The following is a 16,526-nucleotide window of genomic DNA, read 5'->3' on the forward strand; positions in this document are numbered from 1 at the left end:
AGGCTCCAGCACTGTAGCCTGAGCACCTTATCGGGGCCTTAGAAGTGTGGGTTTTTGAGATGCTGCTTGCCCATCTCCCTCTGCTGACAAGCAACAGCTAAAATACCCTCTCCCTCTGGCCCCGAGCCACGCCAGCCCCCCCCACAAAGGGATGGAGCTATTTCCAGAAGCTTGGCAAACACCGGGAGTATTTTCTGGGAAAACAAAGAGGAGTTGTCAAATCAAGAAGAGGAGGTGAGAAGAGGCAGCCCAGCCACACGGAGTTACTAAGAAAGAGCAATGAGCTCAGCTCTGGATGAGGCTGCGTTCCTCTCCCCACAGCTCACCCAGCCCAGCCAGGAAGGAGCTCTCTTCCTGCTCCATCTCCATCCCTTCCAGACTCCCAGGATGGTGTCCCTGGCACAACCAACTCTTTGCCACCTTGTGCCATGGGGGATTTGCCCTCTAATATGGCTCAGGAGCAAGTGCACATGCAATGCCTGAACTGAGGAGAAGCACTGATGAAGAGGATGGAAAGTGGAAGCACAAGGAAAAAATAATACACATGTTAATTCTCTGACCAAAAAAAAAAAAAAAAAAAAGGGTTAATTTACCTCTCCATTCTCAAAAAGCAGGGACCTACTTAAACAACTCTTCAGTCAAGGAAAGTCCACAGGTCTGAGATGTGTTCAAACTAAAGAATAAATGGGACCCTGCTCTGGGAATAGAAAATTGAGGTTATGCACAGTGCCACTCTTTGGAGGCTGAAGAAAACCTGGTCTTTGGTAGAGGACAGGCTTTATGTAATGGCTACATTTTTAGTTAGTCAAGTTATTCTTAGGTTCATCACCAGTCTGTCAGGGGAGGGAAAGGGGAAGTAAACAACCACAGCAACTCCCAGGACAAGTGCCATTTCATTCCTGGAGCTGTTCAGCCATTTCTAGAAATGGTTTCTCCTCCTGCATGCTCTGTGCTGACAGAGGCATGCAGCAATAAATAGCACAATGGGGTGCTGTGCCTGCTTGCCCCTTTATTTGGCTTCTTGGCTAGCAAACCTCCTGGCTCAATGGGCACTGCTGACACTGCTCTGAGCTATTCCAGGATGCACTGGGTTGCAAAAAATAAAACAAAACAAGAAAACCAAAAAAACCCCCAACCTGGCAAATCTTATCACAGCCAAAATGCTTAAGAACTGCCCTCCCCATGCCCAGCTCTTCTTACAGAAACTTCATGTTCTGCAAAATCTATATATTTAGATAATAAAGGATCTAAACGTAGGCCCCACTCAGCCCTGACACACTGCTCTGCACACAGACTTTTGTACAGGATGCACACTTATCCCTGTAGCACACACCATGGGCTTCCAGGGACAAAACCACTCACACATCCTGCTCATGGCTACAGCCTGCAAAAGGGCCACTCAGCCCCTTTTGGTGCTGCCTGTCCCATGTTCTGGAATCAAAGACTGAAGTGGTCCCTTTAGCAAACCCTCTCACAATGCCTCATCTGTTTTGCCTTTTTTTTTTTTTCCTTTTTTTTCTTCCCCTTTCTTCCCCCCCCCCCCTTTTTTTTTTTCCTTTTTTAATTTTTTTTTCCCTTTTCTTTTTCTTTTTTATTTTTTTTTCTCAGCCAGAACTCGTTCTAACCAACTCTCAGGCTTATTCTGTCTTCACCAGAAGAGGTCACCACACACCTGATCAAAGACACAGGCAGCCAAGCAGAGGTGAGGAGGCCAGGTGGGATCTCACAGGAACCTCCTGAGTTTTGCTGGGAAAAACCTCTCAGCTCCAAACACCTGGGGACAGGTAATCTCCATGCTGCCCAGGAAAGGTTCTCTTTCCTCCTCCTGTCAGAGCTGATGAGCTGCAGAGTAATGAAGCCTCCTCAGCTGCTAATGAGCTGCAGACTAATGAAGCCTCCTCAGGTAATGAGCTGCAGACTAATGAAGCCTCCTCAGGTAATGAGCTGCCTGCTTCTCCAGCCACACAATTTTACAAACCTGACCAACCTCCCACTGCAAGTCCAATCTCTCTGCAGGAAGGCAGTCTGGTTAGACCTCAGCTCAAACAGTCAAGGTATCTAATACAACACACACAACCCCCCCCCCAAAAAATTAGATTCTGAACAGCTTCATCCAAGATCAGCCTAAAAATTTCTGAGGAGCACCTTAAGGAGAAGCAGGGAGGAAGGACTGGCTAGCACAGGGATAAAGAGACCAACGTGGTGTAGGACTGCACAGCTCATCCATGTTTCCTTCCAGTTGTGGTGAAATTCCCACAACTTGCCTGTGTAGACTCTCCCACCCTTCCAGAGTCATCAGGCAGCAGGATGATGTTCATCTTGCTAGAAATGAAGCTTAGCAAAAACCACAGCTACAGGTGGGGATCTATGGAACAAAACCACTTCTCTGAACCTCTGCCTCTCACCAGGCACCAACAAGGAGTCTGTTGCCATTGCTCCACACACCTCTGTTTGTGTTCTCCTTGTTTCAGGGTCCATTTTCCTAGTTCCTCCAAAAATCCTGCATTTCCTTGCAGCTGATCCTACAGTGCTTGCCTCACCTTCATTCCCCACTAACTTCTTGCATTTGTCCCCCCCAGCTTACCCTGAGCAGTCTGAGAGCCTTCTCCAGTCCTGCAGCCTGTAGAAGCTCTGTGCTGTTCACACCAGCCCCCCAGCAGTTTTCACACTTGCTTTACACCATTCCCCAGCTATTATTTGCAGCTGCAACTTGACCAATTCCCTCTCCATTTTTTCCCTTTGAGAGATGAGGATACCATGTGCTGAGCCACAGGCAGCGTGGCTCCCAAGGACCTTGGGAAAAGCAGCTTGCCTCTGGATGTCAGAGGAATTTTAAAGCAAAATTGTTATAAATATCAAAGCAAAGTCGGAGATCTTTAGCATCAAGTTCCACAGCAAGATCACTGAACCTAAAAGTGCCCCTCATGCATGAAGAAAAGGCTCTTTTGGGAAATTAAATCATTAAAAGGAGGGCCAAGAACACCCCCTATGAAGCAGGGGATGCTCCACTTCTCTCCCTAATGCCCAGCACTGAAGGATAATTTGTGATCTTGGCTGCTTCAGGCCAGATACAGAACTCCCATGGGTTTTCTCTGTTACCATCCCTGCTGTGGCAGAGCTCAGAATTGGTCCCAATTCCTCTCCCAGGGAGCAGGAGTGAGGCACAGAGCATCCAGAAACAGCCACTTGGCACTGAGCACAATTCCCAAATATTCCATCTCTTCCTTCACTGCTGCTTCCCTGCTGGGTCTCACTGGCATCAGCAGGATGTGATCAATGTACCTGACAAACTGAGTATTAAAATTAAAAAAAAATTTAAAATTTTGCCATTAAAACCCAATGCTCCAGAACCACCTACAACGAAATTCCAGCCTGCTTCCCTCCTCCTCCTCCCTTCACGTCATAAATGGCTATAGAGCAAAATATCTCCTCCTGACCCCTACCAAAGAGATCAGTGAGGGCAAAATAAAAGCAAAATGCCACTTGGGAGCCCAGAGAAGAGAGGTGACAGTGACAGCTCCGCAGAGATGCTCGTGTCAGCTCAAAGAAACTCAAGAGTAGCAGTGGAGCTGTGACCCTGGAACAGCAAGAAATCAGTTAATTGACATGAAGGAAATCCTGCCCACTTCTCTTTCACTCGTTCCTCTGTTTTCTTGACAGAACTGACTTGGGGGAAGTCCTCTGCTCCCTGATGTACTGAGCAGACTGGACCTCACCTCACCTCCCCCCTGGATCACTGGGCATTGCTGTGCTGCCTCTTTGTACCAGAGTATTCATTTGTGAGCAGCTATCTGAGATTCCATGACCAAAAAATGCCTGTTCTGTTTGTCTACTAAACATATAAACAAACAACTCTCATTATGTCACAGACAATAAACAGTTTTGCATAATTTGGTGAATTTGCCTCGAGCCTTTGCTGCAATTCCTTAATGTGCAACGACCTCTGCCTGGCACAAACATGAGCAAAGAGCTTTCTGACCCATTACTCTCACCCAACACACCTCCACATCACCAGGAGGGGATTATGCCACTTCTTTTCCCCCAGAACACAACTTAGTTGTGCTGAGAAGCAGCAGCCAGGCTTGCTTGGGGGAGCCTGCCAGGAAGCATCCAGATTTCTTAAATAGAGACCTCCTGGGGTCTGCTGGTCCAGCTGCCACCTTTAGGGTGGGAATGTTAATCCCACACCCACTCTGGTGCTAATGGGAAGGTTACAGCCTCCTTCCTACTAATCCTGGGTCTGTTTGCTCCCAGCAGCCCCAGGAGCAGGTACATTCTCATAGGTGTAAATGTTTCCTGACATTGACATTTCAGCCCTGGGAATCCAATGAAGGGCAACAGCTGCTGGAGTTCATCTCCTAAACATCCTCAGCCTGTTTCCAAACTCAGCTACACTCTCATAAACTCTGGGTCGTTGAAATTATCTGTAGATAAAATAACAACCTCATGAGGGGAGGTTGAAGACTGAGCAGTGAGCACCTGTGAACAGAATCCTACAGAAAATGAATAAGAAACAGAGAAGAGCTGAGGTTCCACAGAGGCTGAGCTGGTAATGTGCCATCCCATCACCTGGCACTTTGTGTGAGCATTTTAAAAAGCCACTTTTCAGGAAGCAAGAACAATTTCTTTCACATAAAAGGCTCCATAATTAGATTCCTAGGATTGAAGCCAGGTCTGTTTGTACTTTGGGTAATTTGCTGAATTCAATTAGCATTTAAATAATCAAACTCACCTTTGAAGCTATCATGGCAGTCAGAAGGGGGGAGCTCATCTCTACCTGTCTCATTTCCATCCCCACTAAGCAGCAGGCCACGAATTTACAGACCAGGATTACAGAAGTTGCTAAGGGCAAAAACCTGTAATAAAATGAGTCCTACACAGAAATAAACATACAGCCACCTTTCTCAAACGTGTCTGCTTTTTGGGGTACCTGTTTATAAGTGATGTTTGGCAGCAACCAAGATTTAATCTCATCCAAGACTGCCCAGTTGTGTTTATTTCCCTTGGCCAGCACACAGATCTTTTCACTCTCAGGGCTTCATCCCTTTCCACTCCTCTCTCTCTTTACTCCACACAGAACTGAGATGATGCAAACCCTCCCCTTAGCTCCCTGCTCTTATTCTGTGTCAGCACCACACTCCCCCCTGATGCAAGATTCCTTCATTCTTGTCCCTCAAAACATGAACCTCGTTTCTCTGCCAGCTTCTTCCTTGCTGTCATGCCTTAAACAAACCCTCTTGTCAGCTCTTAAGTGATTCTCTGCTGGATCATTGCCCCACAGCAGCTGATAATGCTATTTTGCTCCCAATCTAAGGTCAGTTCTCTCAGCTGTAGGTACAGGTGGGGAACAGGACAAGAAAATGGGGGAAGGAGCTGTCAAACCACAACGTTGTTGCTTGTTCATACTTGGCAATGTAAGGCCACAACAGTTTGGTTCAAAACCCTCTGAGCTCAGAGGAAAAGCTCCCTTTGGCTTTGCAGAGCTTTAGGACACTCTGAAATAAAAGCTCAAGCAGACACCACTGAGCATCAAGTGAAATCAGAGAAATGTATCAGTGCACTGGGTAAGCAAGTGAGGAATGCAGAGATTTAGTGTAATTCTTTTAATATTTCCCAGGTGGTGATGGAAAGGACCCTGGGTGCTGCTCTGCCCAGGGGATATCAGGGGTTCTGACTCATTCTGTAAGGATCTAACATCATCATCTTGATTTGCACCCCAGGACCAGTGGAAATTGTACTCATTTAGAGATGAAATTCACCACACATGGGAGAGACGACAGAAATTCTACTGAAAGTTAATAAGAAACTGCTGCAAAGCTCTAAGGCAAAGTCAGAGAAGCTTTCATACAGAGAGGCTGCCTCTTCCAGACACCAAACTGGTAATTCAGACAAATTTTAGCTGAGGAGCCTAGATCAGACAATCTACAGAGTCTCATTCTTTGGGCAAGTACCAGGGCTTTCTGGAAAGAAAAACTGTTCCATAAGGATGTTTCCCTCCAACCCAAGCTGTGGGGGACACCATCACCTGTGGCACAGATGGGATACAAGAGGGTGGTGCCATGAGCTGTACAGCATTACAGACTCACTGCTGTGGCCAGGGTATGACCAAAGAGCAAGAAAGGTTTATAGCAGGGTGGTCAGCAACACCACTGCTCCAGGCTGGATTAGGCCACTCAAAGGTTTGGTGCCTCTCTCAGCTGGAGAGGGAAGGGTCTGCTACTGATGCCACAGGAACTTGAACTTGAAAGGAAGGAAAATCTAACCCCAAATCTCAGGACGTGGTCTACTAGCAGAAGAAATATGCATAGAGAGAAGAAAGAGCTGTGGGGAGCTGCTGCAGGCAGAAGAATTTCTGATGCTCCCCAAGTCTCTCCCTCAGGGAGGAGAAATGATCCATCCTCATCCCCTTGGAGGGGAAATCAACCCCCTGCCTGGGTCAGCTCACAGCTCCTGGATGTCTGGGGACAGAGCAAACAGGCAGAAGCTGCAGAGTCCTCTCACTGCATCCCCTCCTACCTAAGGGTGATGGAGAGAGGGAGAGGGGGGAATCACTGGGAAAAGGAGTTGTGGCAGGAGGGGAGGAGATGACTCAGGGCAGTTCTCTCCCTTTGGAGGATTTGCTGCACTCAGGGGACCACCCTCTCCTGGAGGGTCACCTGTGGGGCCAGTTGGAACCAGTTCCCTTATCGAAGCTGAGGGGCAGAGCTCTGCGGCTCCTGCGGGGAGCTGGCGGGAGGCAGCTGAGCCCCCTCCGGGCAGAGAGTGGGGATATAAGGAGAGGCATCCATGGGCAAAGCAGCAACACGGTGTCCAGCTGGGCTTGGGATAGGATAGCATAGGATAGGATAGGATAGGATAGGATAGGATAGGATAGGATAGGATAGGATAGGATAGGATGCAGCTCCCGGCTCTCTCACTGCTGCTGCTCGTCCTGCCATGGGCAGGGGCAGATCCGGCCAGCGGGGAGCACGGAGAGGAACTGAGGACCCTGCAGGTACCGGGGCTGCCGGGGGTCTCCCCCACTCCTGTCCCCCTGGGACAAGGCAGGCAGGAGCAGGGCTCCCTGTCCCCCACTGCTCCTCCCCTTCTCTTCCCTCTCCAGGACCTCCTGGAGGCGCTGGGGCAGCTCTGGGAGGAAGAAGAGGAACCGGGGCTGGAAGAGGAGCCCGTGGGGGGGGCTGAGGATGAGGGCTCCAAGTGGGACCCCCCGGCACCCAGCCCTGCCCAGCTGGGGCAGGGGCAGAGCCAGTGGAGGAGCCTCCTCTCCTCTTACAGACGGAGACGTTTCTCCAGCTGCTTCGGGACGAGGATGGAGAGGATCGGCGCACAGACAGGGCTGGGATGCAACCAGTACCAAGGCCGTAGGTGGCAGGCAGGGCCTGGGGGGTCCCGTGGCCCAGGGACACCGGGAAGACACCGGGAGTGGGTGCTGCCCAGGCTGAGGGTCTGGGAGCAGCTCCCCCGACAGCTTTCTGCCCTTCCCTCCCAGGTATCTGGAGGAGACGGAGAAGCTGAAGCCAGGACCAAATCCCAAACACATCCTGAGCCTCCAGGCCAGTGCCCAGCAGCCACCAAGGCTCCCCCCCTACCCCGGCGGCCTACACAGCAATAAACTTTTGTACAAATCCTGCACAGCCTTTTCTGAGTGGTTTTTTTTCCCAGTCACAGCATAGCACACGGACACAGAAATCCCCTCCGGAGCGTTTCTCTCCCTCTGCCCTTAGGGCTCAAGTCCAGACCCTGGCCAGAGCATCCCCCTGGATCCAGAGGTGTGCCAGGGGGTCTCAGCAGCAGGAGGGATGATGGTTGCATCTTTCCAGAGCATCATCAGCCCAGTGAATCCCCATTCCCCCCCCTGCACTGGAGAGGCACTGCCAGGCACTGCCCGGGACCCTGGCAGGGAGCTGGGATGCTTTTCCCGACAGCTGGCAGCGAATCCTCCCGGGAGGTGGCACGGGGCTCGGGGTTAAATTCCAGGTAATGACACCACTGTCCCGTGGGCCAAGCTTGTCCCGAAGGGCTGTCCAGCTCAGGACAGAAGGGCTGCACCCGTTTGAAAAGAATTTTGGCAGCGGCTGCGGAGCCGGGAGCCTTCAGCACCCGGGACAGACGCCAATGGCCCCGCACGGCGAGTGCCGGTCCCGGGCCAGCAATGGGCTCCTCCCAGAACCAGGACCTCGGGACAAACAGCCCTGGGCTGCCAGAAAGGCTCCGGGCATTGCCCTGCTCCGAGGATGGGAGAGAGGCAGCTCCCGGGCTGCCTGCAGGGAGCACAGACGGGAAGGGGCAGACACATCACGGAGATGATATCCCCCCCCTCAGCAGGAAAAACTGTGTTAGGGATGAAAATGAGTTTTCTTCCCCCCAGGGGAAACTGAGGTACCTCTCTACTGTCTGAACTGCAGGATGGCTGGGAGCTGGGAGCTGCAGGATGACATTTCCCTTCTGGTTCTGATGGCCCCATCCCTGCATTTCCTTCTTCACCTGGCTGGAGTGTGAGGCAGGGAAGAGCTCGGTGGGGCTGAATCTGGGCAAAGGGTTTTAATTAAAGTCTTTGGGAAAGACATCCAAATCCACCAGAACAGCATGACAAGGCTCTTTACAGTCAGCTCCCACTCCAGCACTCTTCCCAACACCACTGCCAGTCACAATATGGTTTTGGTAAGAACCTGTGAGACCTCTCCCAAGAGGGTTGTTACTGGAATAAATGGCCAGCTGAGCACAGGCAACACCTGGGTCTTGACACCCATCCCTGGGCTGGAAAGCCTGAAGTTCACATTCATCTTGCCAGGGTGATGATACCAAGATACCACCTGCAAACAGACACAGGAGCTTTACAGCATCAACAGCCAGGAGCTGAGCTCTGACATTTTACACTCCCTGGGCTCTGGCAGATGCACAGAGGGCAGAATTCAGCTTTGGAAGCACAGGGGCTGCATGGGACACCCAGCAGCTTTATCCCATCTAATAATTCCACACATCCACGTGAAACAGTGCACAGAAATCTCCCTGTCTTAGGAAAGTGTTAAAGGAAGACAGGGACTAACTTCTGATTTCTCTGCTGTGAAATAGAGAAGATGGAAAAGGAACAAACCAGTAAAAGAAGAGTGTCTCTGGCTCTAAGGTATTTAATGCAATCCTGGAATATTAGATGCTGTCTGAAGGTCACACAAAGCTAAATATTGGACATCTGTGACTGATACCAAGTTCCTTGGTTTCTTTCTGCTGGGTCTGTACCCCAGGGTTGCTTTACAGATGTCCTGAGCTCTAAGGCAAAACTCCTACCAAGCAACAGAATTGTTTTTGCACAGAGAGTGGGTCAGCAAGTGAAAGGAAACAAAAAATAAAACAGTAGCAGATCCTAATTAACTTAAATTAGAGACTCAGTATCAATGAATAATTCTGATTTACCTTCCCACGCTTTCTCAAACTGTAAAATATGTGTTGCAAACAAACTCACAGCAGCAAACAAGAGCAGCAGTAAGAAAATCCTTGGAACTAATCAGTGAATTACACAGATACTGCGGGAGAGAATGTTAATTTTTTTAAAGCTTACCAGGATCTTGGTTATTTCTTAAGCACAATTTGAATAGCACAAAACAAGAAGTGTTGGGATGCACAATAATACAAAAATAATAATACAAAATTCTACCTCTGTGTACAGAAAAAAAACCCAAGCTCCAGGGGAAAAATAAGGAGTGCTCTTATAACAAGGGGTTCATCAGGACACACGTAGAGCTGGGCTGTCTTCGGGCTATATTAGGAAAAAGTAGCATTTGAGCTTGACTTCACAACCTTGAGCATGCCCTTTCTAGAGTAATTTTGGTAGCAGATCATGTGAAGAGTGTGTGCACATGTTTGTACACAAACACCATGTTAAGACATTTAAGACATGAGAAATATTTTATTGTCCTATTATTACTTTGAAACTGTGGTCAGGAGATGCTGTCAAGATTGAAATTCATATGAAAAGTCAACAGAGTATTACTAGGCTGACATTCAACTTGCTCATATATTCATTCTTGTTTCAGTTTAGAGCAACAAGAAACATGAGGAAAATGCAGGAGAAGCACTGTGCTTCCTGGTTTAGAACTCTCCTGCAGCTCTGTAAAGATTAATTCTTAATTGCAGAATATGCAGAGATGACACTGGAAGCAGAATTGGCTACAAATCCCTATTTCTGTCCCTTCTCATTTAAGCACAGACAGTTTCTAGCTAACATTTAAAACTTCATCTCTTGACGAAACAACTAAATACTCTTTGCTTTTAACACATGAAACTAAACATTTCGTTTTAACCTCTCCCCAAACACACATTAAACAAATTAACAAATTCATTCACCCTCCCTTGAGGCCGGGTTCTGATGCCTTTGCTGAACATTACCAAAAACCAACATCTGCCTAAAAGTCTTGCTGAGCAAGTTGCTGCCTTGTGTGACAGCCCAAGTTTATTTCTGGATCTGACCATCTTCCCATCTCATTGCTGTAGGGTCAAGCCTTACCATCGACGTTTAAAGAAATCCCAGAGAATTAAACATTGAGCTGGGAATAAAGAGTTTTTCAGTGGTGCCGAGGTCAGTTCAGCTCTTGCTGGGGGCTGGAGGTACTCGGTGTCCCTGCAGACTCAGTCTAGAAGTTATCATCTGTGTGGAGGTGCAGCCCAGGGTGCCTCTGGTGCTGGCAATGGAAAAAAATATAAAAATCTCAACAGCAATATCACCACAACAGCCGTGGGAAAGGAGAAGTGACCCAAACCTGGGGTTTTCAGCCCGCTCCACAGCGTGCGGTGGCTGCGTGTAGTCCATATATAGAAGGAAAGGGTGCAGGAGAGTTTAGGTGTCCTAAAAGTAGATTTATCTTCAGCCTTTACTCTCCACCAAACAGTCGTCTGAAAAAGTGCATTGTTTTCCCTCTAAAAGGTGATTTCTCTATGGAAAGCTTCTACCTGAGTGGAGTTTAGAGCAGTTTCAGGGTTGTTTCTCATCTCCGTGAATCTGACCACGGGGGTCTCTTGAAAAAAAATTGCTAAGAATTTCCAACTGGACTGTGTAATCACAGCGCCTGGTATCAAGAGGAGGGGGAGTGACATGAAATCACTGACTTGTGACATACATTCCTCAGCAACAGCAGCAGCTGCCTAATGACAGCTAATAAAGGGAATCTTCCCTTGACAGAGCTGCATGCCTTCAGTGGGACTGGAATGTGCCCCAGATAAATCCACTGATAACCTAGGAAGCAGAGATCACACCCAAAGAGTATAAAAGACAAGCTTTGGAAGAGAGGGGATAGGACAAGGAAGAGAGAGACCTGAAGAGACATCTCAGAAGAAACAGCCTCAACTTCCCTACTCCCAACGAACCCAGTGCCATGGACACTAAGGGCTCCTTTTTCTGTGGCTTCCTCTTGCTGCTGCTCATCCAACTCCAGTCCAGCAGAGCCAACCCCATCTACAGCCTCAGCCCAGCCAAAGAACTGGCCAGCATGGAGGTGAGGACTCTCTCCTTTTTGCAAGGTTAAACTCTTGGGGTGCTTAGCAGAGTGTGAGGTGGTGGGTTTTGCCTGTCTTCTCGTGACCAGGTAGCTGCACCAGCAAGCACATGCCAGGGAACTGTGTCTCTTCTTCACAGGGGTTCAAAGAAGCTCTGGAGAGAAATTTCCAACAGTGCTGGGTTTACCTGAGCACCCAGGTAGCAGTGGGAAACAAAATTCTGATGTTGTGGGGTGTCTGCTTTGGGTTGTAGGTTCTCTTTCTCTTAAACATCCCCGTTCTGGAAGCAAAGTCCCAGAAAGTGAACAAACGGGAGCTCTGTAAGAACAAGTATGAAATTTTCAGGTGGGCTCCTGCTGAGCCCACTAAATGGCAGGAAGAGTGAAGCAGGGCAGCCCCAGGGCTCTGGGTTTGTGCATTTAAGAGAAGTGGTGGCATGTGGATAGGAGAGGAGGTCAAGCAGAGCACCCAAAGTCCAACTTTAGAGAAAGTCGTCAGAGTAAGAGGGTGTCGTGTGCCTCACCCAGAGCTCTGAAATTTGCATGTTTTAGGGTAATCTACTCAGAAAACAGGCCCTGCTTAGGACTCAGTCTTACAAGATTACGTCTGAAAGCCCAAATATTTCCTTTGGCTTCTGAGAGCATCAGACCCTGAGCACAGACTCCCTGAGATGATGGGGACAGTGTCAGGTTAAGGTGCCCCGTGCCTCCTCCTGGCTGTTCCCAGCAGGGAGCTGAGCAGAGGCTTCCAACAGCATCCATGGTCAAGCAAGCTGTAAGGCTGCCTCCTCTTCCCTCCCCTTCTGGAGATGGACAATCAGATTAGGAGCTTGATCTGATCTCTGTTACACAAAGCTTTAAAATTTATAGAGAATGGTGCCCAGGAGGCACCATAGATATAAATTCAGCATAGAGGTATTTTTAGGGAGGTGCATGTTACTTTGAGGAGCAGCAAACCTGTAATTTCTGGGGCAGAAATTAATGAAAATACCAAGAGCTTCTCCAAGTCACATCCACTGGAATAGCCAGGGGTGAGAAGCAAAAAGAAGGTCTTATTAAAAATAAAAAAGGAATAGAATCCAGCAGCTGGCAAGTACCATTGCAGGCAGCTGCTGAGAACACAGGAGTGATGATGGATTCAGAGGTGCTTTGAGACTGAGTACGTTGCTGGGTTGAAAAGTATCTCCCCGTGCAACTCAGAATTTGCTTTTTTTTCTGTGCCAAAAGCTCTTCTGACATTGCCAGGAAGATCACTCTGGTGACAAGCAGCTTCAATCAGCTCTGAGCTAGAGCTGCCCATGGGTGCAAATAATGTGGACAGGGATTTGCTGCAGAGGGAAGAGCTCAAGTTCCACCAGGAACCCAGGATCCAACCTGACAGTCTCCTAGGGATGAACACACATTGAGGAGCACAGAATGGGGTGATTGGGACTTGTAGCAAAAGGCCATAAAACCAGGAGGTTTATGAAATTAATTCTTCTCTTGTAGGCTCTGCTGGAGAGACTGGAGGATAAGTTTGCAATGATTGAAGCCCTGGAGTCCAATCCTGACCTGCAAGAACCCAAAACCCAGGAGGAAATCTCACCAGAACTCACAGATGATGGTGATGACCAAAAGGCTGAGCCCAGGCTGGCACCCAGCACCCCTCTGTCCTACAGGAACCCCCTCCTCAAGAGACTGAGGGGGCTGCAGATGCCCAGGATGATGAGAGATTCTGGCTGCTTTGGGAGGAGAATTGACAGAATTGGCTCCCTGAGTGGAATGGGCTGCAATGGTGAGTCCCAGCACAGCTTTTCTGCTGCCCAGAGTGCACCTCTGTCATGCCCCAGGGAGGAGCAGGTTATTATTTAAATGTTTCATAAGATGCTGCTTGAGAAAAGAAGTAATTTTAACCTACTCTTGCAGCTAGCATGGGTTTTTCAAAAGAAACCCTGGGTCAGTTGATCTGGGAGGGAAAAGCTGGCAATGATGGTGTGTCCTGAGAGAGAAAGACATTCTGGTAACTTTTATGTCATCTTTGGCTTGCAGGTTACAGGAAGCATTAAGACACCCTCCCTGTCCCCTCCTCTGAAGGATGCTTTACAGTACCTCTTCCTCCCAAGATGAACTCCAGCTGCTTTCTAAGCTCCTCAGCAGAAAGTGATTCCTATTTTTATTTATTTATTTATTTATTTATTTGATGTTTTTTTTTTTTTTTTAAAAGAACATTTCTTACTCTAGCACCAAGAGACCATCTTTAAATAAAACTAACACGTTAGACATCTATGCTGGACCTCTCTCCTGTCTGTTACATTAAAGTTTCTTGTATTTTCCTGAAGTCAGAAGCCTATGCTTTATTGGTACTCTGGTACCCACAAGGCTGGATCTTACTTCCATGAGAAGGAGAAAGTCTAAAGTTGGTAGAAACAAAAATGAGTATTTCACTAGAGTTTTTCCCTCTGCACTAAGAAATTATAATGAATTAGGAAGAAAAAAAAAACCCAAACCTTGCTCAACATCGAAAGCCCAACATGAGTCCTCCTATAGACAGGGTTTCAGTGACAAGAGAGTCCTTTTGGTGGTACAGATCATTCATTCAAGGGAACTGCCACAAACCCATAATCCACGCAAAATTTACATGAAAAGAAATAAGAAAAAAAATGGTAACAGTCCACAAGTTTCAAGATACCAAGAGGGAGGAAAGGGAATGAATTGTATCTGCTTTCTAGCACTGACCAAATAAAGGTTATGAGCATCAACAGAAAGATCCATCATTACCTGTGTCTTGTCTCACTCTGCATGTGGCTGAGGTGCTGATCCCAGTGTTTCCTGAAGGATCCCTCCATGGGCTGGAACCCTACCATGGAATTTCTGCTGTCAGGGCAGCTGGGATCACTGATTACAAAGCTGACAGTACCTCAGATTTGTCCCTTTCTGGGAATGGCCCCTCATAAAGTTGTTCTAAACCTGGTTAGTGGGAACACAGCAAGTCTGACATCCATTTCAGCCTTTGCAGTTGGACCTCACACCCATGATCTGAATTAGGCTCAAAACATGTCTTCCTGCCCCAAAAAAGGGAGATACTACCAAGACCACATTCAGGTAGCACCCCAGAGAGCTTGGATTCCCCAAGCCAGGCAGAGCAATGGCATTAAGCCCAGTGACTGCACACACTGCTGGGAGCTGGGTTATTTTGGGCTCTTCTCCACAGCATCCCTTCCTGGAGCACCCCAGAAAGCTCATTCAGAGCCTCAGAGCACAGCAGCACCAGGAGAGACACAACTGCAGAAGCCCAATCCTTTGCTCAGCCAGAATTAATTAGGGAGAGGAGCAGAACCTGGTCCTGCCAGGCAGATGAACCAGAACCAGAGCCAGGGCTGCTGGACCACTTGAGAGGGGCTCATGGCACCCACATCCCAGTCCTGACAAGCTGCTCTCCAGGTGCTCCTGGGCCCTGTGGTTCCCCCCAGGCAGAACCCTGCTCCAAGGGGATCATTTTGCCCTGGGAAACAACACCTCGTGCAACAGAAATCACATGGCAGAGCCTCTCCTCCTTCCAGCAGCACCAGCCAGAGATAAAACACCCTGTGCCACGGTGCCCACAGAGGTTTTCCTGGCAGGAGAATTCCCAGCAGCAACCATGGGAGATTTCTGCAGGGAAACAGAGACCTTGCCTCTACTCAGAGGCTGTTTCACAAATCCAGGTGGTGTGAAGTCACCTCTTTTGGGGAGAATTTGTGGGGACAGCCAGGCTAGGTGTCCTCAGACACAGCCCCTGTTTCACACAGCATCCTGTTTCCTGCTGCAGTGAGATGGGAGCACACAGCTGGATGCCTGCACACAGCCTGGCTCCCCATGTGCTGCTGGAAAGGAAAATAAAAAACAGGCCTTGTATTCTGACAGTAACAGCCCTTGCTGGAGCTGAGTTTTGCCCAGCCAAGCAAATCTTGCACAGACACTGTAAATTGTCCCTCCCTGTCAGCCCCTCAAGGCACAAAACACTAATGAGTTCAGTGGAATGTGCTAAAAATGGCAAGAAGAGTTGGCAGTGCCTGACCCAAAGCCAGGTGGGTCCAGTATTAGCAGGCAGCCAGTTCCTGGTGGAACCAGGCTGAGTTGGCTTGCAGACAGCATGGTAATAGACCCTGTGGGCTGGGAGAACCTAATTGAGAGCAGGCAATCTAGGAAAAAAAGCATCTCTCTGGCTTGAGCTTTTTACTGCTGCTCCCATAAACACACTGAGCTGTGAAGCTCTTCCAAGTGCTTGTTGCTGGGTGCAGTCCTATCCTGACCTGACTCTGAGCTTTTCCCTGGGGGAGCTTTACAGCTCCCCTCTCAACACTGCCACTTGAATTCTGCAAACTGGTTATACCATGCCTGCATTTTGTTCTCCTGGTGGCAGACTTTATCCCTGAGTGATACACTTCCACAAAAAAAAAAAAAAAAAAAATCATCAAGATTTGCAGTTGTAATCAAAGTTTGGAGCCTTTTCAGTGGTGATCTCAATGTCTAAACCTCACAGACTGATGCCCATCACTTCCCAGACAGGGTGGAACTCACCACTCATTGCAGCTCTGAACAAGCTGGGGATTTTTTTTGGGAAGCTACAACAGGGGATGCTGAAGAGGCTGAGCCTGTCCCACTGCAAAGGGCTTCAGCACCCTGGACAAGAAGAGCAGCTTCACTCTCATCTCACAGCCAGGCACAGAGGAAGCAGAAGAAGCCATCCCTGATACACACCTCAGGGTCTGTGCACACGTGTGGAGTCAGCAGCTTGGATCCTGCCAGCAAAGAAAAAAAAAACACAACAAACAAAAAAACCAACAAAAAACAAACCCAAAAGTCTCACTGAACAACACTAAATTCTTCTGCTAGATGCACAGTTTACAAGATACACAGTTTACAGATATGGGGATGGTGGCACGTGGTTGGAATTAGACTGGAAAGGCAGTCAAGATATTTCTACAGACATTGGGGTCAGATATTTCTACACACACAGCCCAAGGACTGTACTTACATTTTTGGCCTGTAAGCCTGTGATGGAAGAACAAAAACCTGTCA

General features: G+C 48.5%; 2 protein-coding genes across 2 annotated transcripts; both read left to right on the forward strand.

Moving 5' to 3' along the window:
• Positions 1–6,721: 6,721 nt before the first annotated feature.
• Positions 6,722–7,630, forward strand: LOC139806929 (natriuretic peptides A-like). Its single transcript, XM_071767227.1, has 3 exons — positions 6,722–6,994; positions 7,103–7,361; positions 7,490–7,630. Exons 1-3 carry the CDS (start codon positions 6,896–6,898, stop codon positions 7,513–7,515), a joined length of 384 nt encoding a protein of 127 aa, XP_071623328.1. The 5' UTR covers positions 6,722–6,895; the 3' UTR covers positions 7,516–7,630.
• A 3,646-nt stretch (positions 7,631–11,276) lies between these two features.
• Positions 11,277–13,803, forward strand: LOC139806846 (natriuretic peptides A). Its single transcript, XM_071767019.1, has 3 exons — positions 11,277–11,486; positions 12,975–13,260; positions 13,515–13,803. Exons 1-3 carry the CDS (start codon positions 11,367–11,369, stop codon positions 13,529–13,531), a joined length of 423 nt encoding a protein of 140 aa, XP_071623120.1. The 5' UTR covers positions 11,277–11,366; the 3' UTR covers positions 13,532–13,803.
• Positions 13,804–16,526: the final 2,723 nt, after the last annotated feature.

This window comes from Heliangelus exortis, chromosome 23 (genome assembly GCF_036169615.1).
Source record: "Heliangelus exortis chromosome 23, bHelExo1.hap1, whole genome shotgun sequence".
Lineage (NCBI taxonomy): Eukaryota > Metazoa > Chordata > Aves > Apodiformes > Trochilidae > Heliangelus > Heliangelus exortis.

Coding starts and splice junctions, on each gene's coding strand:
- LOC139806929 (XM_071767227.1), top strand. CDS start 6,896: ATGCAGCTCCCGGCTCTCTCACTGCTGCTGCTCGTCCTGCCATGGGCA. Junction 6,995..7,102: donor AGGAACTGAGGACCCTGCAG/GTACCGGGGCTG, acceptor TTCCCTCTCCAG/GACCTCCTGGAGGCGCTGGG. Junction 7,362..7,489: donor ATGCAACCAGTACCAAGGCC/GTAGGTGGCAGG, acceptor CTTCCCTCCCAG/GTATCTGGAGGAGACGGAGA.
- LOC139806846 (XM_071767019.1), top strand. CDS start 11,367: ATGGACACTAAGGGCTCCTTTTTCTGTGGCTTCCTCTTGCTGCTGCTC. Junction 11,487..12,974: donor AAGAACTGGCCAGCATGGAG/GTGAGGACTCTC, acceptor CTTCTCTTGTAG/GCTCTGCTGGAGAGACTGGA.